Raw genomic sequence first — 27,129 nt, forward strand, 5'->3', positions numbered from 1 at the left:
TTCTAGATTGGCACATTGTCGGACACCTTTTATCACTAACTCATATGACTGGCGCTTATGAAATCTTAGGTCCAAAGGTTTCAGTGAATGGATCAAATAATTTGTTTGATGTTTCATGTTTCTTTTGCCCCAAGAACTGCAATGAGTGTACTCGCCAAGATTTTCTGGACTATAACTTGACCAAATGCCTTTCATACAATTGTACGTTGAAACAGCCTCTACCAGATGGTAGTATGGTGTTTGTATCAAAAACCAATATTGTATATGGTAGGCATCCCACTTGGAGGATGGTGTTTTTCAAATCACACAAAGTAGAAACTGTGAACATGCTAGATTTTCCAGTAGTAAGACAACATTTAAATTGCAGACATGTGATGCACGCTTCCATCATTTCAGAGGTACACTTAGACATAGACTTGTCACGGGGCAATGTCTCCTTAGTACTACCAAGCTGCTATAAATGGAGTCAATTTCTATGGCCCATCACCAAATAGCGCGTAGCTAGGGGTTTAGATTCATTGATTGCGGGTGCAGCGGGAGTGGGAACGGGGGCTTTAAATGCTTTTGACATAAAAACTGTGCGCAACAAGTTAGCCACTATGGGTTCTGATGCCAGCGGCGCTATAAAACTTCTGGCCCAGTGGGGCTCATTGATAAGTCCTACCCTGTGCAACACTGCTACAAGTATTGGCAACCATTGGAAGTGGCAGAATTTCAGCTATGAAGACATTTTCCCTGCCATAGGACAGGTCAACAAAACTGCTAAAGACACACGATGCATTTTATGGCAAACTTTGCTAAATCAGCAGGTGTTGGCTTTCCGCTCCGAATGGGGGCGACTATCTTCAACCCACTGGCACACTGAGCTACAGTTACCAGCAAACATATGGATTAAGCCACTTGCTTTTGATTGCATGAATAACACCTGCCGTGCGTTAATGCAAGTTAGTAGGACCGCTTATGCTCTAGAAATATGGTGCCCTTTTATAGTATTGCCTATGAAAATCAATGGTTCATGGTGGGTTCCGCAAATACGAGGGGAATGGTTAGACAGCCAAAACTACACCATCCACAGTCACACCTGCATGCCCTGGGATCAGGGGTGGGTGTGTCCCCTAACTGGGAGGGTTCCGGACCCATGCATACATCCCGTAACAGGGGAGTGCACCTGGATACAATACCACATAAATGGGACTGACATCTTCCAGATAGATAAGCATAAAGCTTGCGTAGTTACTAATCATTCCTTGCTTATTAACAATTATAGGTTATTAGGGAATCCTCAAGTATTTTGCGTAGATCAAGTTGTGACTATCTTAGACATTGTTACTCATACCCTATATTCTTTAACCCAGTGGTCTCACACTACTCTGCATGCTGAGCTCACGCATTTGCTTAACTGGACTCTATCCTATGGAGTGATTACTGCCCGGCTTCAAGCTATTAGACAATTTGCTCAAACTGCTTGGAAAGATTTCCAGACACTAGCTACCTCAGTTATTTCGGCAGAGTACAAGCTAATAATAGACAGAAACCAATTGATCAAAACTGCTGACCATCTGCAATCAGTTACTACTCACCACTGGTGGGATATATTCACTGGATGGTCTCCCTCCTCCACTAAGCTGCTTAATATAATACTGCACCCATTGCTGTGGTTGCTGATTTCCCTAATATTCATACTTATCGTCTTCATTGGGCTCTTGCGCAGAATGTCTTTCCTTTATACTAGAATGACTGCGCTAGAGAAACGCTTAATTGGCCTACAGCACACTGTGCATGCTTCCAGATCATGGAACTGAGTCAGCATTTTCAGGCCTCACTTCGAAAGGGGTGGAATGTCGTGATAAGCTACTAGGCGCTTGCAGTAACCTGCATTTGCACTAACCCACTGAGCTATCTTGTGTGTATTAGAGCCTATTCGAAGCGTGGAGGAAAATGCTGACATCAACCAGAACTCTCGAACTGGGTGAGCCTGCATGCTTGCAAGGGGTTAATTGCGAAGGCCTTTTCTGAAGACATAAAACATCTAGCATTTGCAAGAGGCTCTATGCAGCCCTTGGGAGCCAGGCACAGCTTTGCTCGTCTTCGCTCTGCGAGTCAGGTGCACTGATAAGGCAAGAATGTCTGATCTTTTCAAAACACAGTGCCCGAAGCCTGGGAGCCAAGACTGGCTGTTTCCAGTCTTGTAACTTTCCAAGCAAAAAACATGTTTACTGCTGGGAAGGGAGAGCCTAGAAGCTTCTCGAAGAGCTGACACGTCATGATGATTGACGTGCAGCTCCTAATAAGAGAACTATACTTGGACCAGGGAAGGGGGGACTCATCCTGGGCTGTTGGAAAGACGCGCGTATCAAGAAGAACAGTGCCTGGACGACCAGCTGTGCACTATCAGGGCCGAGACTCCTAACATCACATCCCCGCTCTGGTGTAGGACTGTGGGGGCTTGGCCAGTCCTCCCCTCCTCTTCTAAGGAGTGCCGGGCACCTGTAGCGGCGAGGGTCCTGGGTGTGATCAGATCGTACCTTCATCTACATTTCACTAGGAGCGTAAGACCAAATAATTGCATATTCATCTGTGATTGATAATTGGCATTATATAGCTTGCACTTTCTATTTCCACATTATTATAAATTGCTGCTTAGTTTTCATTAGCCACTGTAGATAATAAATGCAAGCATCATATATTCTGTGTGATTGGCTTTTTTCCAGACTGAGATCATCGTGCGTCTTAAACCTTATTTGTGTGGGAAGGTAATTAGGAGTGATTTACTTTGCACAAAGGGCTGTATCCCAGGGAGGTGCGGGTACTGCTTATCACTACAGCGATAGTCGCTGCAAGTCCTCAAATCTCCTTCCTTCTTTGGTACGAAGAATAAGGGACTGGCTGCAGGTGATTTAGATGGGCGGATAAATCCATTTGCCAGGTACTGATCAAGATAAGATTTCAAATGGAGGTTTTCTCGTTCAGTAAGAGCATAGATTCTACCACAAGGAATTTGCGCACCAGGTATGAGGTCGATCTGACAATCGTAGGGCCTGTGCGGTGGTAGAGTATTGGCTTGTTCTTTCTGGAACACGTCTTGAAAATCTTGGTATTCATTTGGTAGAGTACTAGTCACACCTAGTACAATCGCCCCCAGATGTACATAAGTCTGTTTTCCCCTTTTCTTGGTAATAACAGGTACAAGCACAATCATCGGAAAAGGTCAACTTCTCGGCACGCCAAACTATTAGGGGGTTGTGAGCTACCAACCATGGCATCCCTAAGATTAGTTGAAACTGAAGAGCTTTGATGAGATCAAATGCAATAGATTCTCGGTGTCCATCCTGGCACAGTAGGGTTAGTGCTGCTTTGCATTAGGTTACTGCTCCGGAAGCTATTTCTGTCCCATCAACAGTAGTAACTTTTTTAGTAGTCGACTTAGAGCTTAGGGGAAGCCCCATCTCTGCTGCCAGATCTTGGTCTACATAATTTCCAACTGCTCCGCTGTCTATGTATGCTTCGACAGCATGCATCCGAGATGGTTGTTGGTAATTGATCAAAATTACTGGTAATGCAAAGTGTGAGGTCTGTGGCTCATCCTTCTCACTGGATAAGTGGACCTCTACGCTTGCCAGGCTTGGTAGTTTTCCGACTCCTTGTTATTATCTTCCTTCTCTGTGGCTGCAACAGTTCTCCTTGGTGGTTTCACTGGGCATTCTTTGAGGAAATGGCCTGATTTTCTGCAATATAAGCACAATTGCTGTTGCCTCCTCTTGTCTCTTTCAGTTTTAGTTAAAGGGGGCCGTACACCTCCGATTTGCATGGGTTCTACCGTGTTTTCCAATGTACGTGGAACATTATCCTTTGACCGGACATACACAGCTCGAGTGTCTAACCTTATCCGGTCTGCTTTTCGGTCTTTTAATCTGTGATCTAATTGCACCACAAGGTTGATGAATTCTCCACAGTCTTTAGGTGGGTTAACCACTTGAGCAAGGACATCCGCTTGTTCCCCTCGTAGACCCTGATGAAATAGTGTGGTCCTTTTTTCCTCAGGCCACCCAGCTTTAACGACTAGTCTGTTAATTGTTGCTATACATGTAAGCAAGTCTTGACTTCCTTGACGGAGTGACAAAAGTTTGTTGTCTAATGCTTGGCCTTGGGTATGACGAGCAAAGAGTTTTTCCATTTCCATCTGGAAACCCCCAAAGTCATGTAACAACAGGTTATCCTGACTTACCAATGGTACCGACCAATCCGCAGCACTGCCACTCAGATATGACAAGACAAAAGCAACCCGCGATTGGTCGTTAGGAAAATCCCCAGGTCTGCAAAGGAAATGAAGACGACACTGGTTCATGAACGTTGCGTACTTCTTGGGTTCCCCTGTAAATCGTTCAGGTGGAGCTAAAGGAACAGCCCCAGGAAGGGTTATTTGTACTGGATTGGTGGAAGAAGTTGGTACAGGTACTGGTGAAATGTTACCAGGCAATGGGGTCTGTCCTGCCTGTGATTGGAGCAATTGTCTACTTATTTCGTCGGTACGATCCTTAGTAACAATCAAATCCCTCCTCAGAGCACTGGTTTCTTGCCTGGCTGAATGTACTTCAGCGCGTAATTGTCCCAACAGCTGAACTAACTGGTCAGTCTCTGAAGTCTCCATGACGCCCAGGTGGATAATTTTATTGAGGCTTTGCATTCTGTTATGCTCACCTGGTATCCACGGGGACGTCACCCAGCCCTGGTTGGATAATTTGCACTCTCAAACCCTCTCCCGGTCCCTTGGTAAGGCCTCTGGTTAAAGATGGGTCTGCAATATAGGAGAGCTGGATTCAATACCAGATTGTCTTTATGTTTTCCCACCTCCCTTGGCCTCAACTCCTTCCTCCCCCTTGGGCCCTCTCCTCACCTTTATATTGTAAAAGGTGGATTCTCCGTCCTGCTCCTCGTGGCAGGGGTGCGTAGATGTGGGCGGTGAGCATGGACTAAGTTACTTCTCTGGTGCAAGCCCCCCTGTGGGAATCCAGGCCTGCTGCGACTCCGTAGGTTTGCTGCTTTACAGTCTTTATATGCAGTTCTTATGTTCCTCTTAGTTCGAATAATAATGTCTTGCTTCTTTCCTTTCAGATATGGAAAGGTATTTTGGTGTTGGGAGGAAACGTGAGTAAACGCTTACTAATGCTGTCTTTCTTTCTGCTCTTTCCAGGTTATGGTATTCCAGCATGCATGTGGTGCCGGATGATAGAGTTCATACCTTCAAGTGAGTGGAACTGAAGTCGGCGATGGATTGAAGACAGGATACTGTTCCAGGTAAGTTTCGTAGTGTTCTTTCTCTCTCTGCAGGTCCTTGGTTTCAGGTAAGCTGGCATCAAAGAACTGGACACGGTGAGCGTTACGCTGCCCACAGCAGAATAACGCAAAGCATGTTCTGCTGTTTGGGTGCGGTTTAAATAGTCTCAGGTAAAGTAGTCCAGGTAAAATAGTCCCAGGCCTGCCACTCTCAAAGTAGTCCAGTTGAAGTATTCCCAGGCCTGCCACACCCAAAAGACTAGACCGCATAGCTCAGTTCCTTGTAACTGAGCTATGTGTGTGCCTCCATGTTGGCTGAACCCCCCTGCCCCCAAGTTAAATAGTCCCAAGTAAATAGTCCCATTCTAATGTTGGTCTTCATGATGGTTATGAGCCTGGCGCCAAAGGCGCCAGGACTGAATCCAATAGACTCTTGGATGAGGTTTTAAGGCCTTTGACCTGGCCCTAATTGGAAGGCTAACTTGCCACTGAGGGCCAGGGCCAAAGGTCATAAAAGGGGGTCGGGCTGCATTCTCAAAGACCTTCATCATTTGCTCTCTAAACTCTTCCCATTTTCTAGGGGAATTCGACTTAGTCGGACATCGTACCACTTCGGTAGATGTATCTGACGAGGTAGAGGGAGATCTATGTCTCCTCCTTGTCTTCTTAGATGAAGAAGACGATGATCGTCTCATCTACTCCTTGAACGCAATCTTTTTGAATGCCTATTTCGGTCTGAGTCTTTCAACTCACTGGACTTTTTATGTTTTTTCAAGATGGCCTTCGAAGAGGCCTTCAACGCTTCCCGCCCCACCACCAATTTACTCTTACAATCACGAAAGCTTTCTGCGTTATCGACTGGCAGGGGCCACAGTCGCTGGTTCGATGGTCCGAACATAAACACCACAGGCAGACGCGGTGGGGGGTCTGTTATCGACATCTTAGAGCCGCAGTCGACACACTTCTTAAACCCTGTCTTCGGAGAGGAATGAGTCAAAGATGATGACATTTTCCTGAGGAAAACATGAAGCGCGCCGTTAACTTGATTGCAAAGCTATCAGAAAAATGTAACTGAATCTAACAGTGCAGCAGGAGCTACTTATACTGCTGGTGATGTCGACACCCTATGGAGACCGTCGAGGGACATCAACGCTGCGGCCTCGTGCAAAGTGCCCTCTGCCGAAAACATTTCTGAAGCAGCGAAGCTTTGCCAAAGTGTTTGAGAGCTGCAGCTTCTGCTGCTACATCAGTGAAACAAAGTGAAGGTATGGTTTTAGGTCACACTTTAACCGTGATGGCATCTCACTTCTGCTCGATTGACGAGATATGAATTAATTTTATTTGCACCACACATCCAAATTAAGAGATGCTGTACTTTAAATCCGGCTGAACTTTGGCCGTCTCCACAAGAGGAAGACCGCACTAACGACATGTCCCATGATAGCCTATATGTTACAGAACAAGGGACAAAAGGCACAATTGATTTGAGCGATACACCCTTGAAGTCTCCAAATTTTGCGATGGTTCCTGTTTTAAGTTACCTGATGATATTTCCACTGCAGCTTATGCAATCACCACATTAGATACTTTAGTTGAGAGTAGAAAGATACCACATAATTCCGCCCAGGCTGCAGAGATTGTTGCATTGACCAGAGCATGCAAGATTTCTGAAGGGCTTAGCATAAACATCTATACTGACAGCCAGTACGTGTTTGGAGTGGTTCACAATTTTGGGCGATTATGGGCTATTATGGGCTAAGAGGGGATTCTTGACATCACACAGCACCAAAATTCAATATGGTACTCTGATAGTACAATTGCTGTTGGCACTAGCGCTTCCCACACAGTTAGTGATAATGAAATGCATCGCACACCAGAAAGTGACGGATGACATAGGGAAAGGAAACGCTTTTGCCGATAGAATTGCCAAACAGACTGCTACCGATCCACACTCAAGGATGTATGTGTTGGATTCGGCTAAATGGTTTAATGACACTAATATGATGGAAGAAGGGGTCAATAGTGTGAAAGAGATTCAGGCTGAAGAAACCGCGGAAGAGATTAAACAATGGAGTAAGGGACTGGCTGGACTAGATGTTGAGGGTTGCTGGGTAGACAATGAGAAACAAAATGGATGCTGCTCAATGCTTATGTCACTGCTGTAGTTACTGTGGCTCATGGTCTAGCACACATTTGCGAGAGAAAAATGTGCAAGTATTTAGATCACGTATGGCACAACAACAATATCCCAAAAACTGCTGAACGTTTGGTTCAGAACTGTATGATATGTCTACAACACAACACTGGGAAGGGCATGCCAACACCAAAGGGTAGTTTTGGGCCTCCCTCAATTCCATTTGAAGTAATTCATTTTGACTTTATCGATATGGAACACTGCCAACACTATAAATATGTATAAGGGGTGATTTGTGCCTTTAGCAAATGGGTTGAGGCTTTCCCCCTGAAAGACAACACTGCACTGTCGACAGCCAAAGCCATGTTAAAGGAATATTTTCCTATGTTTGGTCTGCTGGGAGTCATTTGGTCTGACAATGGACCTCACTTTATCACTGACGTTATTCTGCAAATCTGTGCAGGATTACAGATCGATAAACGTTTTCACTCAGTGAGACATCCTCAGAGTGCCGGTTTGGTGGAACGCCATAACAGTATTTTGAAGAATAAACTAGCGAAGGTGTGTGCACAAAGTAATTTGAAATGGCCTGACGCTTTACCAATAGCCTTGCTTTCAATGCGGACATCTGAAGAGTCAAAGACAGGACATTCCCCATACAAGATTGTTATGGGAAAGCCTGCGAATGTATGGAATGCACCAAGACCGAACAAGTTGGTTGAAACAGAGTACCCATTATTGTCTGACTATTGTGACCAGTTGACTCAAAACTTGTGATACACCAACAGGTTCGAGCAGCCCTTCCAGAGAAATATGCAGGCCCAAGCCATTGAATTTGACCTGGGGAATTTGTACTGTTGAAGAACTTCGAGAGGAAAACACACCACGCTGGAAGGGGCTTTACCAAGTGCTACTGGCCACGCATACAGCGGTACATGTGACCGGCAAGAAACATTGGATACACGCAACGCACGTGAAACAAGTGCCACTGCCAAAGAAATTGATCACCATGTGCCAGTCCTTGGCTGGAAAGGACAAGGTTGCTTCTCTCATTATCACCCTCTCTGTCTGAGCTGTTTCGTCGTGAAGTCTGCCTTGCCCGTCTTGAGCTCTCGTGATCCACCTTTTATCCCTGTGGGGAAAGGAAAAGGTTGTCAGGTGTGTGTAGTTCTAGTCAACTGCCTGACTTTGCCTGACCCTTTGGTTTGGACATACCAGGCAAACAGTTTTATTCTCAGTCCATTGTTTGTTGTGACAGGGGAAAGTGTAGAAGGGGGTTGTGAGAGTTTCCAGATATCCCGTGGAATAGTAGTGGGAAACGGTGTTGTACAAAATTATAACCTTCGAATGAGAGGGTTTGGTAAATTCAGAAGTGCAAGATTTGTAAGGGGTGTGGAACCAATGGGAATGGCCAGGATTATTGTCGGAAAATAAACATGGGGGATTGAGCGAATGGTAGTGTTTGGACCACATAGACTGGAAGTGGGATAAACCATAATCAGAGAGATGTGGAGAAGAATGACTGAGAGTGTTCGGATAGGAACAAGCATACATCTGCAAAACACACAAACACATCCACAGCCCCAACACACACACATATTTAGTCAGGAGAGGTGGGGTCAGAAGGACAAGACAACATTACAAAATATCCACAGCCCACCACACACACACACATACACACACATATACGCGTGCCTATTCAGTCATGAACTCTAGGGTACGAGGGAGAAAAAATTAAAAACATTCTGCAAAATGAACATTAAAATAAATGCAGCCGCCAATACACACACACACACACACACCTATACTGCCATGCGCATAAGACAAACATTTATTTAAAAATTAATTTAAAAATATTCTTCAAAATGACAAATATTCTGCAACACATAAAAGTATCCATACCTCTGAACACACACACATCAATTAGTCAGCGCACTAGTGTAGTGTGAAGGAAAATGCATTTTTTGCGGGTGCATTAGCCTGCTGAGCTAACCATATTACATATTAGGTCCTATGTATTTTTTTAAATTACAAAATCTACCACTGGGGAATGAAATTCAACTTCTTGAATATATTGCTTTTGTCCTGAAGATGGCCCAATAATCAGATCAAGTGACAACCCATGAGAGGGTGTAGTACACGTTGCAAGGGCCGAAACATTTGTCCACCATAAAGGGAATCTAACATGTCTTTCCCTATCTCTTGTGCATAACTGAATAATTGTTATGTTTTTGAAGAAAAGCAAATTAAGTTACCCCATATATTTAGAATAAATGTTGTATGAAAGTGGTGAATAATGATTAGAAAATATTTGATTATATGTTTTTTATTATGTTTTTATGAAAAAGAAATAAAGAAAACTGTTTTGCAATAAAAGTTGTGCGATATAGAGAAATTCCAAAGTTGATATAGGTGGTCTATCTACCCAATGATAAAGTAGAGTCTGATCATTTAGCCTGTTGTGCAGAAGGGACCTTTAGAGAGGGGTAGACAATATGTCTTCATCCTTGACTACATTATAGCTCTCCCCATTATACAGATTTGACCCCCCTCAACTAAAATAGGGGAGTACCCAATTCTATATCTCAATTCATGCAGAGAAAGTGCAGGGATCTGCACAAAAAGTGAAATTGTTAAGTGCAATGTGGTTTGGCTACGTAAAGAAAATGGTTGGTTTTATTATGGCAATGGTACAACAGATTAAAAAACCTGTGCATGATAAGGAAGCACAAAAATTAATTGGGTTGAGGGTTCTTTGGAAAGATCACACACTGCATTGGAGTCTGATGGTAAAGCCAAACTACAAAGTTACCAGGAAGAAATATGCTTTTGAATGGGACATTGATCAGCAGACTGCTTTTCAACAGGTTGAAGACGCTTTGCAGAATTACATTGAGTTGAATCTGATGACAAAAACTGCCTCTTTTGAACTGGAAGTTCTTGTCGGCAATGATTTTGCTGTGTGGAGCTAGTGGCAGAGAGCTAAATGTCGCTCATGTCAGTGGAAGTGGTATTTACAGCAGCGCGAAAAAACTGGCAGTACAGGGGTTTCCAAGTTGCCGGAACAGATGCTGAAAGCAGTAAATCTGGAGGAAATGTCTGAAACAAGTGCCCCTGTAGCGCTGCCAGAATCTCCCTTTAAAGTCGCACCCTCTTATGATTTATTGGCAGAAGAAGCAAAAGAAAAAGGCTTGCTTCGTGAACTGCGCTGCCATGTATGAGAAAGAACAGACGCTGGCGAGCTGTTGCATTCCATCCCCATTGAGGAACATTGTCAATGAAAGAAGATGGGGGGGCAAGCCAGTATGCTGAACTGAAAGCGGTAGCTGCCGTGAATGAGAAGGTGAAAATAGCACAATTTACCTTGCGCATGCCGATGCACGCATGCTTTCTGACACCAGTATGCTGGACTTTTGTAATGATGGAGCTAATCAGATGGCAAGGTTTTGCCGAGTGATAACATCGGAAGAAAAGGAAATGCTGCAAGCAAATGGCAGACTGGGCGCATCAAGCATCTGGACATTTGGGGAAACTGGGAACCTGGGAATGGGCAAAGAAATGACAAGTGCCCGTTACAGCGGACATTGCCATGCAAGCTGAATCCCAGTGCCCCATATGCTGAAGTAAAGCGCTATGCACTAGAAAAGAAACCCCAAGGCGCTTTGAAGAGAAGTGAAAAACACAGCCAGCATTAGCGAGCTACATTGCAAGGGCTGGAGTAACTGATGAGACATTATGCGTTCCAGATTAAATCAAATATGACAAACGCAGCCATTTTGCAAGACACAACATGCAAAATAAGGGCTTTGGAGTATAACATGAACCCTGCACATTAGCCATGATCCAGAAGCGTCATGGCTTAGTGCAAGAATTAATGATTTGTTGAAGCAAATAATGAAACTGACTCAAACTAACACTCTCAAGGGGTGGGCCAAGAAATCAGCAGACACCCTTTGGGCAGCTGGTAAGTGAAAAAACAAGAGACTTTAAAGACACTAGTTGCATGGAAAACTGGAAAAAATAAACAAGACTGCTTGTGCAAGCAACCGCAGGCGGTAGTGGACTAAAAGACTTTACCTTTGAAAATGGGGTAATGCCAGCAGGGCAAACCAAATCGAGATCATGAGACACTGGAAGCAAGTTGCAGTTGGTACCTATGGACGCATTGGTGAAGAAAAACATTGATCTATTGAGGGCTGTGATCTACTGGGGTACTTTTAGTATGCTTTTGCAAACAACACAGGTCCATCTGAGGTACCATTGACCAAACTATGATCGCATTGCACAAATGAGTTGTGAACAGGCAGTTACACCCCATGTGTTTGAAGGCACACAAGCCCCTGATACCACACAGAAGGGTGAAGGTGGTTCTGGTAGCAATGACAAGAAAGTGTGTAGTCACCTGATAAGACTTCTGATGTGGGGGGGTATTAAGCAAAGGGGTGGATAACACTGATATTGTACTTTTGTGAAATGCTAACATTCCTAATTGTTTATGCTACTAGGCAAAAAATTTGTAGGTTCTTTGTGTAGACCAGGTTGTGGCTAGGTTAGATGTCAGTATACATTATTATACATTTTGTTTAGGTAGGGTTTACATTAACCTTGCCTGCAGAGCTGACTAACAGGTAGGAGACAGTTTGCTTAAACCTCTTGGAAAGCTTCAAAATCCTTGACTAACCCAGTTATCACTGCACAGTATGGAATGAAGATAGATATAAGCCAGCATTGTCGCCCACACTTTGAAAAGGGGTGGAATATAGTGTGAAGGAAAATGCATTTTTTTGCAGGTGCATTAGCCTGCTAAGCTATCCATATTACATATAAAGTCCTTAGATGGCTGCATTAACAGCTAAGACTAACAGCTTATTCGAAGTGTGTACTAGATGCTGAAACAGACCTTTATAGATGGATTAGTAATGATTTAGTAGCGCCTATATACTAAGCATAGTGAGCTACATTGAACGTGGCAAAGGGGTGGAAGGTTACATTCATAGCTTACAAAGGCAGGGCAGAGGCCCAAGTTTAGTAGCTAATAGAGACTTGTATTTGAGTGCTTAAAGCATTATAGCACTTAGATAGCCAGTCTTGTAGTATCAAGACACTAGCTAGCAGAGTGCAGGCCCGGTAAAGCTTGCTCACTAGGGGTTAATGCAATGCATACTGCTTTAGCTTCCACTGAAATATTTTTTCTTTGCAACCGTGGCACTGCCAGCCTCCCTAAACAGGCCCTCATTCGCATTAGAAGAAACGGCACGACCTTGCACGCACTGATATGAGACATTCCTGAATTTGCAGATCAGCTCTGAGGGAGGAGGAAAGAGCACCTTGGAGAGTAAGCAAGCTGTTTCTTTTTCCATCAGAAAACATGTTTTGCACTGAGACAGTTCTAGAATATTGTGTCACACTGACTGACTGCACAAAGGTACAAGAATGAATGCACACATGACCGGGGGGGGGATTCTTCAGTGGACTCGCATCGAGCAAGTGCCGGAGCTTGATGTGCCCATGCAGCTCCTTGTGGCATTTTCATCTAAAGGGCTGTCTGAAGAATAACACCTGGTGATGGGCGGCAGTTTGTTTAAGATGACCAGGGTCCCCCATCGCTAATATACAAGCAACGTGAGGCTGTGTTCTCATTATTTGTGATTTGCTTAACTTACATTTTTATTCCCAATTGCTGCTAAAATGGCTGTCTTTTATATTTTGCCTTTCTATCAAATAATTGTTTAGTATATTCTGAAAGTGTCATCTTTCCAGTTGTGCGTTCATGGCTGTCGTGCAGAGTCAAACCTGTTAGTGGGAGGTGGGAGGTGTGCTATAGTGTGCGGGCTGATCCCAAAATGGTGCTTGCACCCCTTTTTACTACAACTACGGTGGAGGGACAAAAACTAAATAAAAAACATTCAGCACAACTAATGTTAATCCGTTAACGCAGAAAATTATCTGTCACACCCACAGCGTAGTTGGCCTGAAATTCACCACAGTAGCACAACAGGATCAGTTTTCGCTATAGGAGCGGTACGCAGTGACATCATTACGTTGTACGCGCACCGGGTTGCTAACTACTACCTCCCTTAGCAATGCGGGCGGTCTTCCCACATCCGTGTTGAGAGTACACGGAGGACGCTTTCAACATTCGTCACTCCTGGTGAGTTGGTACACTGGGATTATCGAGACGTAGGTCCTTTACGAGGGAGCTAGATGGTCTTACAATAATTTCTCTTCAAACAGGCTGGATCGGACAGATCTACACAACGATTTGCTGGTTCCCCTTTACAGGCGGCTAACCATCCCTTTTTGAGCACAGCACGCAGCGCGCACTTTATTCAGATTGACAAGTAAGTGATATTGGATATTTACACTAATATCACCCATCGAAAATAGAATGAACTTCATCCAGCTACAGCCACCCATGTTTTGCCCAATTTATTAAAGACACATTGATGTAGACGAGTGAAGTTTGTTACGAGGAACCTGATGTCCTCTATGAATCTATAATATACACAACCAGAGGAGGTAAGACACAGCGCATTGCAATTTGTCATCCCAGATCGAAGATATACCGTTAGTACTACAGCATCCACTTTTTTTATCTGGTTTTAGAAGAATCTCCTTGGGCATTCTGGATATGATAGATTCCTTACCTGCATACCAGCAACTCCATTTTTGTCATAAAGGTGATTAATCAAGCTTTGAGTACTTGTGAGCTTTGTACTTTTCAGTTCTTATAGTATTAATGAAACAGATTGGCAATGTGACTTATTTACTTTTGTTCTCTGTTATACTACAGTTGTATGGTGCAGTCTTGACCCCCTGATGGAAATCATACCAGCTTGAAACGCATTGGGTACTTCTTTAAAGAGAAATTTGTGGACATCCCAGAACTGTGTTTGATGATTCCTTGCTAATATATTTTTATGATTAACAATATATGTTCTAAAACGGTCCTATTTGACTATTGCTCTAAACTCTTCTCATTCTATGTCAAATTTATGTAGACCTTTCTCTTCAGTATTTGGCTGTTTTTGGCCATTGATAGTGTGCAGGGGATGGGAGTTCCCCTATCGTGGGAACGTTGTTATTGTGCTTTACATATATATGCGATCCATGTTCCAGGATCGTGTTTTCTTCCCTGCACCTCAAGTCTACAATGTTATCGTATAAGACTAATACACTTTAGCAACATTCATTTATAAAAAAAGGTGAGCGGTTTACACCTTCTATTCTGTTCACCAAAGTAGCGTCAGGGTGACAAAACAAAATTAAATACATTCTGTGAAATGCAGAAGATGATCCGCCACATCCAACACAAATCTATCAACATAACTCACAGAAAAAACATGCAACTTTGCATATTTCTTGCTTACATTTTTGTCTGGAGCTTTATTGGTGTGTGCAGAATATATTGCAAATAATCCACATGTATGCTAACTATGTAAGTGGAAGGAGTTGGAGTTTTGATGATCTTGTGCTACAATATTGGTTAATGGTGTAACCAATGAAGATAGTTTATGTTTCCTATTGGATTAATCATATATGTGTAATTGGACAAGTGAATGGATTGTTCGAGAAGTATATGTAAGCAAAATTGAGGGAGGAGTAGAGTGGCAGTACATTTAGACGAGAGTGGGGATAATCAGATGGTGGGAGGGGGAAAAGAGGTCAGTTATTTTGATCATTAGTCCAACTCCTCCCCCTATCTTTGTCAAGCAAATTGAGTGAAGGCTGAGGAGTCAGAGTTTAAAGCAGCAGGGATGGTGGTGTAAGAAAACATGTAAATGCTGCCTGCACTAATACATCCCTCTCCTCCACATAGAAGCACTCATGCTGGCGTTGAACATAATACCAGTAATAATGCAATCCCCACTGTAAAACAAGATATGCACGCTGCCTGCATCAATTAACCCATCTATTCTCTACATATGAAAACTCATTGTGTCAGTTTTTACCAATAATATCAGTAATACATCTTCCCATATGAAAACTCACCACATCGGCCTTGCACATAATAGCATAACACATGCTATGCCAACTGTGAGAAAACATGCCCATGCTCCCTGCAGTATTGTAGCCATCCACCCTACATCCCAGGAAAGAATGCAAGATGCCGCTGCACCAACATAACCCCTGCATTCCCAAATCAAGAGGCCCAAACTCACAGACATCCATACAACATGCACAGTATTTCATTCACACATGCACTCATGAAACATACACATTAGCTCATAAACATGCGCAACCATACAATATCTATTTCACTCACTCACACTAGTAAAACATACAAACAAGCTCATCCACACGCACACCATACAACATAAACTGCATTTACTGCATCTTCATTTTACAACTGACGCGCAGCCAAATAGACAAACTCTTGCATGATTGTATACATACCATTATACATACAAACATACATACTGACTTTCTGCTTCTTACCTGCAGCCCCGGTCGGGACTCCAATCTCTGCCAAACGCTGCCTCCTACGATGGGCCTTCAGCTCCCGTAAGGTACACAAATAGGAACCAGTAAACAAGGGGAGCTTCATCAAACGTGTACATGCGCAGCGAAGTTGTAGCATCACCATTTTGCCACCCCAGTCCCTCAATGTATTGAGAAGTGCAGGAGCGCTCCCTTGACCCACTTGGCCTTGCAATTCCCCAGCTTGAATCCCCAAATGATCATGTAAGACTGAGGAGGCAAAATGTCCCCAGCCTTGCAAAGCTCATCTTGCACATGTCCGGGGGAACAGTTGTAAAAGGGACACCATGTTTCCCTGCACACACGAGCTAGCCCAGGATTACGTCCTCAGGCGCAGCAAGCAGCTGTGAAAGCACAGTGTTTTTACTGGGATGGCTTTGCTCCTCCATAATGGATGACAGATTGGCAACCCATCACCCATTATGGACGAGACACCCAGGATTATGCCCATGGCTGTAAACTACAAATTGTAATATTCATAGAGGTCAGAATGGAAGGACGCTTTATTGAATACTTATTGGGCATTTCGAAGTCTGAGAGAACGAGGAGTTTGTGGGGATGAGGAAGAGTATTTAGTGCTAGTTAGGCACTGAGGTGGATAGGTTAGGGCAGAGCGTAATTGGCCACCATATTATGTATATTATGCATATCACGAATATGATGTATAACCTCCAGAGTTACAAATATCACTCAGACATGAAAAACAAACTCTCTACCGGGGTCAGTTTTGATGTTTCATCCAGTTTGGTTGCTGTGTATGTTAATGCATCTTTCCTGGATCGTTCAATTATGTCACCAATCATAGTCCTTTCTCTGTCTTTGTTGAGAAACTCTGGGGTATTCAATTCACGGATCTGGGGAAAAAGGAAAACAAGTTATTTTTACACATGGAGAATGCAAGTTATGCTTTTACTTCATATCAATATTTGAAGTGTATCTTGAAAGATGCACAGAGCCTGACTCTAAAACTGATGGAATACACGATCTTTGAAAACTTCAAATGTTTTTCTCTTTACTCTGCTCATCTGAAACATTTCTTACATTTCCAAATAACATAAATCTTCGGTGTATTCCTTTATTCAAACTCCATCTTAATTTGTGTGTGGTTCTCTTGTCACACACAAACGTTGCTCAAAAGGACAAGGCTACTTCTCCACATTACTAGTTCCTCAACAATTGTTAAATGTTTATTTTCCACATCAAACAATATTGATGACAATAATTCCTCACAATAGCAAAGGTTTTCTCTCAACATAAAAAGACACTTGTCTATTTTTTTCAGCATAGTATAACAGCACATCCCCTATTTCAAAGATGTTGTCTGAAATTAAGTTCAGCAGATAGATCCGATGTTAATACTTGAAATTCCAAATACTCTACATCAGCCATAGCACTGAATAGCATCTCCAATATTTTAGACAACGCAATCACATTTCCTTGGCTACCACAAATTTTCGTTCTGCCAATCTTTGCTTTGTTTCACATACTACTTCCAGTAATGCATAAAACATCTGGCAGCACATTCAGAAATGTAGTACTTTTCAGAAAAATGTCCAATGCTATTACCACTGGCAGTGACATCCCTTACCAATCCCATGCTAAAATCATAATTTGCTTTACAGATAAAACAGAAAAATCCACTGGCAAAGCCAACGGTTTTGACTGTGATACATGCATTATAAAGAGAGTCTCCAAGCAGCAATGGAAGGGGACAGGGGGGGCAGGAGGAAATAGAGGATTTAAAAAGGGAGGGAAAGAGGGCTGGTTAGTGGTGTTATGGGAGACAGCCTTGACGTCCAACAGTTTAAAAGTTGTTAAGCATTGAAGAACGACAAGTTACTTAACCCTTGTAACGTTCTTTCCACTGGATGTTCCTCACACGTATTCCTCAACTTATGATATCTCCTTTTCAGCTCAGCTGCTTCAGAAAACATTTTGCGGTAGAGGGTTCTACGTTATTTTGCCGCAGAATTTTTCATCGCCGGACTTTTCATCGCCGTTTTTTTATCGAAAAAACGTGGGTTTTTTTGGGGGGTGGTTACTCCCCCAAACCACCCTTTATTTTATTTTTTAATTATCCCATTCACCCACAAATATTTATTTAATTTTTAGACCCCCCGATGAAAAAAAACGGCGATGAAAAGTCCTGCGACGAAAAATCCCACGGCAAAAGAACTGTATACCACGGTAGAGGGCACTGTGCATCGTTGTCATCGACTCCATGTCCCTCGAAGGCCTCCGTCCCCTTTCGAGGTTGATGTCATCGACAGCATAAATAGCTGTAATGATGCCTACCCCCGGGGAACCAGACCAGGTCCAGCAACCCCGGAAGCAGGCATCAAGTTATTTTGAGCAAGCCCAAAAACCCCTGCTAGGGGCTGTTTGGGTGTGGTCCTGGCGCCTATGGCGCCAGGCTCATATGGAGAGTCAGTCCTGGCGCCATAGGCGCCAGGCTCATAGAGTAGAACTTACATGATGCAGACCATGCTGCAAGCTTACCTGATGCAGACCATGCTGCAGAGCTCCAAGTCAAATGAGGCTTGGAAGGGACTATTTTACCTAGGGACTATTTTTTTACTCGGTGGGGCTGGGGAGGAATACTTACCTGGGACTACTTTGGAGGCTATTTAAACCACGCCCGAAGAGCAGCACACGCTTGGCGTTATTCTGCATCCAGCAGCGTAACGCTCACCGTGTCTGCAAGCCTGCATCCAGTCTTCTGCCACGCCCGCCTCGAGTCTGCAGCTCCTAGAAAAAGGGAGGAACAGAAGGAGAAGAGGTTAAAATAAGAGCAAAACCTGCGATCCTTACCTGAATTCCGGATCCACCGCGCCTTCCAGCTGGAAGAAAGAAGCATTTTACGCGCGCCGCCTCGCCTGTTGCAGCGCCGCACTGAACTCACCAGCCTTTGCAGCATCCTCACGATCCACCGCATCCTTCTGCACATTCCCGCCACACTCTGGCACGTAAGGGGAGCACAAGAACAGCAAAGGTGAGCCAACGGAATAAACAGAGGCAATAGTAACTACCCCGATAGACTTACCTGATTACCGCCGGGGGTACTACTCCTCTTCACGGGTTGGCGCAGTCTCCATTGCATCCTCGCCGTACCCCGCCCCCTAAGGGGAACAAAAGGACAACAAGGTGAGACAAAGGGACAAACAAGAGGAACTCTTCTCACCACAATAGACTTACCTAATTTTACCGCCAGAGGCATTATTCCCTGAACTTCATATTTTCTCTCCACATCTGAATAAGGGAGCAAGCAACAGGTTACATTCTGGCCTTATTTTATTGAACTGTGTAGGATAAGCCAAATCCTTACCTGAACTTCGTCAGCTACCACGAGGAACTCTTCGCTGAGGTCAAGCTGCAAACTGCAAAGAATCGGACAAGAGTGAAAGTCAGACATGTGGACTCTTACGAACTACATACTTTTCGGAGTCAATATGGTTCTGGAACTCACCAATTCCCTCGAGCCAGTGAAGCAACTGGTTATCAACGCACCCCTGCGCTCAATGCAGGACTGAGAGCTCATCTTTTCAAACCATCAGGTGAGACTATAAGAGGGGACATCAAAGGTGATCTGTGGGGAGAACAGCGGGGGTGGGGGGATTTACGCTCAACTCCACGGGTCGTTAATCCCCTTTCTCCATTTGCAGAAGAATATTCCTACGGGCCAAGCAAACGAAGCTAGGTGGGCCAGTCCAGTCCGTCATCTCGGCCCTACGCGTCACATTGGTGGAGACCGTAGAAGTCCAGTTCAGATCGACGCCTCTGTGGGAGCCAGGTGAGCGTAACAATAGCATTCACTTTGCACTTTGCTTCAGTTCCCAGTTTTTTCGCCTTCTTACAGAACCAGCATATGTGAGATCACAGAGACCAGATGCTAAAGAAACGAAAAGTGTAATGCACAGAAATTCTACTGAGGGTAGGAAGGGAGGGGTGATGAGGAATATACTGGGATTCATCCAGTCGAAAGAACGCTACCCTTGGTAAGTAACTTTTTCTTCTAATGGATTGTGTCCTCCCATGTATTCCTCATTTTATGATAGCCTCCTAAAGTGGTATGATATTGGAAGAGGAAGTACAAATTTTCAGGAGCGAATACGAATTTTCAAGGTCTGTCACGAATGCTGTGGAGCACAGCTTTTTTTGCCAAATCCCGCCTCCTGTCCTGACGCAGTCTAGACAATAGTATTTTGTAAAGGTGTGAATTGATGGCCAGGTGGCTGCAGCACATATGTCCTGAATTGACACCCTGATTTCTAAAGGCAGATGAAGGGACCACGCCCCTTGTGTAATGAGCCCACAAGCGGACAAGGGCATCTTTACCAGCCAGCATATAACACTTGGTAATGCAAAAAATTATACATCATGATAAAGTTTGCTTTGTAATTGCAAGACCCAGTTTGTGCCCGATGTATCCAATAAATAGTTGATCATCCTGTCTCAGTTTAGTCAAACAAGGAATATAAAAGTTTAAAGCTCTTTTGGGGTAGAGCAGGTGAAGCATTTCTTCCTCCTTACCAGGGGGCGATGGCGGGTAAAAAGTTGCCATTACAATCTTTTGGGATATATGAAAAACCCGAAACCACCTTCAGCAGAAAAGTAGGTCGGACTTTTAACATCACCTTTTCTTTGTAGAAAGTTGTAAATGGTGGCTTATATCACAAGGCCACAACTTGCTGACCCTGCATGCAGAAGTTATAGACATTGGAAAGATAGTTTTTTATGTCAGCAATCTCAATCGGCAAGAGTGAAGTGGCTCAAGCGGAGCACACATGAGGAATTTTAACACGAGATTCAAATCCCAAACGGCAACCACAAAAGGGGCTGGAGGGATCACATTTGTGAGTCCTTTTAAGAATTGGATTACCAGTAGCATCTTAAAGTACGACGTTTGCTCAGAAGTGCACCTAAAAATAGAAAGTGCCGCCAGGTATCCATTGACAGTGCCAACCTGAAGACCCCAGATTAGCCAGATGCAGTAAAAATGATAACAGCATAGGAGTGTCGCATAGAAAAGGATCCACATTCTTCTCTCTGCGCCAGCTTCAGAACTTGTTCCACCTGCAGCGATAAAGAGATTTTGTTGCTGGCCTTCTGGCAAAAAGCAAAATCTCCATCACGTCTTCTGGGAGGTCCCAGTCCTTGTATCTCAACCTCTCAGAAACCATGCATGAAGGTTGAGAGTCTTGACCTCTGGATGGAGAACCCAACCCTCCACTTGCGAGAGAAGGTCCTCCCTTTGTTGAAGACGAATTGGAGGGCAGATGGACATATTCAGAAGGTCAGTGTACCACGTCCTCCTGGCCCAATCCAGAGCAATTAGGAACATGGATTTCCCAAATGTTTTCAACCTCCTGATCACGTGAGAAATGACAGGGACTGGAGGAAACGCGTAGAGAAGTGGAATCTCCCAATCCACTACAAACGCATCCCCTAAACCTCTCAGGAGAAATTCCCTGGAGCAGAACAGCTCCCACTTCCGGTTGACAGCGGTCGCAAACAGATCTACTTGAGCAGTTCCCCAAAGGGTGAAGATCGCTAGAAGGACTTCCTGAGCTAGTTCCCACTCGTGGGACACTGTGCCCTGCCTGCTCAGAGTGTCTGCCACTGTGTTCTCCTCTCCGGCTAGGTGAAATGATGATAGGGAGATTCCATCTTGAATTGCCCAGAACCAGAGCTGCATTTCCTCTCTGCACGGGTAGTGACCCTACACCTCCTTTTTTGTTGAGGTAGTACATGGCCACTGTGTTGTCTGTCATTATCAGGACATTCTTTCCCCATAGAGCGGGCAGAAAGGCCTTCAGCGCTAGTCTGAGTGCCCTCAGCTCTAAAAGGTTGATATGTAGATTGGACTCCAATTGAGACCAACGACCACTGACCGTCAGATCATTGGGATGGGCTCCCCATCCCGTGAGGGTGGTGTGCTTTACTACAGTCATCTCCGGCCATGGCTGCCAAAAAGATTCCCCATTCAGAATGTTGTCCTCGTAGGCCCACCACAGAAGATCCTGTGTGACTCTGCTTGGAACCTGAAGTAGATCTGACATCTTGCCGAAAACTGAGACCACTGGGACCTGAGGGCCCACTGGAGGGATCTCATTCTCAGAAAAGCCTCTGGCACCAGATAAATGCAGGATGCGATGAGGCTGAGCAACCTCAGGAAATCGAAGGACGGAAGATGCTGGGCATTCTGAAATTCAGTGACCATTTGCTGAATGTGTTAAGCCCTCACTTTTGGTGGCAAGGCTTACCCTGAGGAAACATCCAGGACTGCTCCGATGAATTGGAGATTTTGGGAAGGTATCACATGGGACTTCTTGAAATTAACAGAGAAGCCCATTCTGTGGGGAGAGTGTCAGGTGATGCAGAGATGTTCTGTGACCTGTTCGGGAGAATGGGCCGTGATCAGCCCATCGTTCAGGTAGGGGTAGACGTGAATCCGCCCCATCCTGAGACTCACTGCCACCACTGCCATCAACTTGGTGAAAACCCTTGGGGCAGAGGTCACCCTGAATGGCAGAACTCATAACTGATAATGCGAACCCCCAACAGGGAACCTCAGGTACCTTCTGTGCTTGTGATGGGTAGGCACATGAAAGTAATCATACTGAAGGTCCAATGATACCATCCAATCTTGAAGCTAGAGGGCCTGAAGAGGGCCTGAAGGATCTGAGAAATGGTAACCATTTTGAAATGATCCTTCCTGAGGAACTTTTTCAAGTATCTCAAGTCCAAAATGGGTCTCAATCCTCTGTTCTTTTTGGGAATCAAAAATGAAGGGGAGTACCAGCCCCTGTTCCTCTCTGTTACAAGTTCTGGTTATATAGCACTTTTCTCTAGCAGACTGGAAATGTCCTGCAAGAGGAACGGATCTGGAATTTTGCTGGAGTGGATCTTTGGTGGAGGACCTAGAGGCCTTCATAAAATGGGAGGCAGTAACCCTGGGCTACTGTCTGCAAGGCCCAAGCACCGAAAGTAATGGCTCGCCATTTTTCCAGATGCTGAGTGAGCCTGCCTCCCACTGGCGTCCTGTGGTTTAAGGCCTTACAGTGGTTTTGAGGCAGCTGAAACAGTGGCAAAGGGTAAAGAAGCTGATGCTTCGGAGGACTTAGTAACTCTTCCTCGCCCATCACAAGGACATCTTTTCTGACCTCTTTGACTGGCCAGCCCTCTCGCTCTTCCAAATGAGGAATAACAGCAAAAGGACCAACCCTCCAAGCCTGTGCAGTGGATTGCAAAGTTTGAGGCTGCCTAATAGCTACACTAGGTGACTTTGCCACAGCCTTTGAGGTCTGTAATTTCTCAATGCTCTCATCAGCCTAGCTGCCAAACAACTGAGTGCCATTGAAGGGCATGTTGAGTAGTCTGGGCTGCACATCAGGTGCAAAACCCCACTTCTCCAACCATGCAAATCTGTGCATAACTGTACTTGTTGCCATGGCTCTGCTAACACTATCGACAGAGTCTAGACCTGACTGAAGAGTGTGAAGAATCCTGCTTATACCTCACTGAAACCCTGCCTAAAGTCTCCTAACAGGTGGCCAGGGGAGGGCAGACGATTCCTGATCCCAACCCTGGAGGTTGTGTACTGCAGGAGGATCACCAGGGTGTAGACAGGGCCCAGGATAGTGAGGAGATTCCGTGGGATGAGACACAGTATTTTTCCTCTGACATGGAGACACTTAGCACTTAGCACTGTGCCAAATGGCTTATTGTCATTTTAATGTCCCTCAACCTTCTATTAAATCTATTAAATCTAAGGTTATGAACCCTAATGGTGCAACATAAGAGCACACTATACCAAAAGAAAGACACTTCCAAAGGTGCACTGCAAAGGATTGTGGAAATGTTGCCTTCTTTAAACCTTCTTTCTCTACAAAAGTTAAAACCCACAGCCCCTCTGTTAAAAATATTAAGGGAATTGAAACAACCTTTATAAGTAATCAAAAAGCAAGAAAAACTAACTTTGCTGAAACAAATTACAGAATCCTAGAGGGACTGAGACGAGGAAGAGGGCTGATGAGGCATGTAGATGTTGTAGTCAGGCAATTGAGATTGACGGCTCACACCTGAAGTCAATTGTCAAAGCTGTGGGGCATAAATGCCCCCTGCAGGAAAGGAGAGAAGGAAGGAGCTGGAGCAGTAGTTGGAAGGCTGGCAGTAGTAGTAGAAGAGGAGGAGCACAATGCTGGCAATTCACAAAGAAGTCGGAACACCGAAGGGAAGCCGGAACGTGGAAGGTTCTGTGTTCTCAAAACCTGTATTGCAGAGGCTGCGAAGATGAAGATATGCTGGAAGTAAAGTTTTCCCCATGTGAGCAAAGGCGCTGTGATTGCAGAGGGCTGACCGTACAGGAACCCAAGGCCAGAGGCAGAAGGCAAGCCACTGGTTTAGGGAGTGAAGGAGACTCCCAATTAAGGTGGCTGGACTGGAGACACCCATGTTGGAGAAGGGTGTGGGTCCCAAGTGAGCCCAAAGTAGCAGAGGTCAAGGAAGTCAGGGAAGCAGAGAAACCCACAATCGCAGTGTCCCAGAAGCCGATGAGTGAAGCACAGCATTCATATTCACTCAACAAGCCTTGCTGGCAAATGTAACCACCTCCAAAGTGGCTCGCGTAGAGTTGAAAGCGAATAGTAGTTGGTCGTGGATTCTAAACTGACTTTTAACAATGAAAATATAACATGCGCTGTTATTCTGAAGGCCACAGAGTTTGCGTGAAAATAAAATCGGTTACATCCATAGTTGAACTCTTTTACATTACCGGAGTGGTTGCGTATCCTTAATTGTATTTGGGGGAACGCTTACCGACTTCTGTCGAAGACCCGATACAAGTGAAACCACATCAAAGAATGGTCGCATCTGACCAATTGTGTTTCCCGAGGGAAGTTAGAAGCTGCCTTCTTGATGCTTCAAGGGAATACTATTCAGTCAATTCTTTAAGTTTGAAATTCTGGATTAAAGGATAGTTGCCGGTACCTAATTCAGCTTCCACTTTGAAGACTGAACTTTGTATAATATAGAACTGACATTATTTATTTCATGAAGTAGTTATACTGAAGAAGAAAACAAGCAATACCCAAGCCAAGAGGCGATCCCTTTGCATAGTGAAGCAAAACCTGTTTAAAACCCTCCACCGAATCTGTGAAGTTGTCAGTCATTCAGAGGCCTCAGATATAAGTGTGGCATTGTTACCTAGAGCTGAAAGAGTGGCACTACAGCTTCTGGGTAATTAATGAGGCATAAGAGGTACGAGAAAGCTGGGGAAGGAGAACTGGGTGCTTGTAAAGGATTCCCAAAAGATAATCTGTAATGCTAATCGACTGCAGGAGTTGAAAGGAAGTAAGTCTTGTGGGTAGAGGCAGATTATCCTTGCAGCAGCTGGACAGACAGAAAACGCAAAGAGGCTGGCCCCTTTTAGAAAGTCATTAAAGGCAAGAGTGCCTTGCTTACCTCAAGAGGTCAAAGTGTCTTGTCAGAATCTGCTAATAATTCGGAAGCATAAAGCAGTGGCATAAATACTTGAACTGTGGTGGTATGTAAGTGGTCAGTTGATGTCACATTGGAGTGGTTTTAAACCAGTGGCATACTGTGAAACAAAAGTAACTGTCTTCATAGTTGAAGCAATAGAAAAGCGATTGTTGAAAGGAAAGTAGCAACGCGAAGAAGAAACATCCTGTAAGGTTGTAGTTGAAGAAGTCATATACCTATTCTTTTGAACTGTGGCAAATAATCTTAATGAAAAGATAATCAGTATTACCATTGGTGCGGTTCGCTTTGACAGAGAACTGTTACCAGTGTATTGTGGGTTGATGAACTTTTATTTTGACTTGGAACTGATAAGAACTGGTTCCAGACTTTTCTTTTCCTTTGAACATTTTCTTGAAGTTGACTTTGAAACCCTGGGAAAAGGATCCTGCCCTAGACAGGTGAAGGTCATTCAAGTATTGTATAACTATTGTTTATTTCTTGTGTTGAACTGTCATTTACCTTGAATGTTTGTTGTTTAGAGTGAGGGCCAGCATACCCATTCTAGAGATTGTTCCCTTAGCCTTTAGAATAGGTAGGGAATTCCGTGATGGATTAGGGCAAGCAAGGTTTATTTTGCAAACGTTTACTTTAATAAAATGCCTTCCTTTGAGAAAACTACAAGCAGTTGTCCGCCTCGCATAACCGACCCTTCACAAGAGACTCACACTTAGCATTGTTTCCATCCTTCACTATGTTCATGAATCCTTCTTTCTCCTCTCCTCCAGGGATATGTTTATCTGCCACAAGTTGTGGGTAAATTTTGCTAAAGCGCAATTGCCATTGATCGACTTTAAAGCCATAATACTGGCTGAAAAAACATTCTTAGCAATTGTGTTAAAAAGTTTGTCGTCCCTGTCTTGTGTTATGGTAGGGTAAGATGCCTGCCTTGATGTAGATATTGTAGCCTGTACCACAAGGCTTTCCGGGTGGGGTGCCTTGAAAGATATTCCTGTATCAATTCTTGAGGGTCTGTATTTCTTGATCAGATTTTTACTGATGGCTTGGTTTGTATCTGGAGACTCCCAGTTAATCCTGACCCTTTTCTGAAGAGCTGAATTAAATAGTAAAACAGGGCCTTTTTGTTAACCCTTATCTACTGTCAGGTCATCCTGCTCAAAGGGTGGGGGAGACCAGGGTGCAGCTGGTCTCCCCGACCCAGAACTTGGTTACCTTATTCATAAACTGTCTGTAAAATGCCTCAGCATGTTCAGACAGATCAGCTTTACCAAATTCAATTTCAGGGGAAGTGTCAAGGCAACTTGCACTCTGAAGATTTTCATATAAATCCTGCATTCTTGACTCTTCAGATATTAAGGCCTCAGGAACATTGGGTGTTACGTATTCCAGGCCAAAAAGTGGAGTTTCCTGGTGTGAAGGCTCATGTTCCTTGAAAACAGAGGAAAGGGGTTTGAAAAATTCCATTTTTGGAAGAGGCTTAAAAGCCTTTCGATTTCCTTCGAGAGCATCAAAGGCTTTGACATCTTTAATGTCGATGGCACTGGCCTCGACGGCTCGACCAGCTACTCAAAGAAATCTTTGATAGTCGAGGACTGGGATTCTCATCGAGTCGAGGACTTGAGGGCTCTCGGTGGGTCAGCAGCTTTTCACCGGTGCTTGAGTGCGTGCAGGTTTTAGCCTTTTTTGCCTCTTTCTCGGCCTTGGTAGGCTCGACAGGTGTGTGGCCTTTAATCTTATCTAAC

At 44.3% G+C, this 27,129-nt stretch overlaps 1 protein-coding gene across 10 annotated transcripts in view; it reads right to left on the reverse strand.

The window, feature by feature from the left end:
* LOC138581369 (uncharacterized) overlaps window positions 1–27,129 on the reverse strand; it is a 3,536,879-nt gene that overhangs the window by 2,858,763 nt on the left and 650,987 nt on the right. For all 10 annotated transcript variants that reach the window (XR_011304538.1, XR_011304537.1, XM_069652654.1 and 7 more), the window contains one exon: window positions 16,606–16,743. Coding sequence is in view for 8 of the 10 variants with exons in the window: in XM_069652654.1 (XP_069508755.1) it covers window positions 16,606–16,743 (138 nt within the window). In the remaining 2 variants the exon portion in view is untranslated. The remainder of the gene's footprint in view (window positions 1–16,605; window positions 16,744–27,129) is intronic.

This window comes from Ambystoma mexicanum, chromosome 3p (genome assembly GCF_040938575.1).
Source record: "Ambystoma mexicanum isolate Mex_15411 chromosome 3p, UKY_AmexF1_1, whole genome shotgun sequence".
NCBI lineage: Eukaryota > Metazoa > Chordata > Amphibia > Caudata > Ambystomatidae > Ambystoma > Ambystoma mexicanum.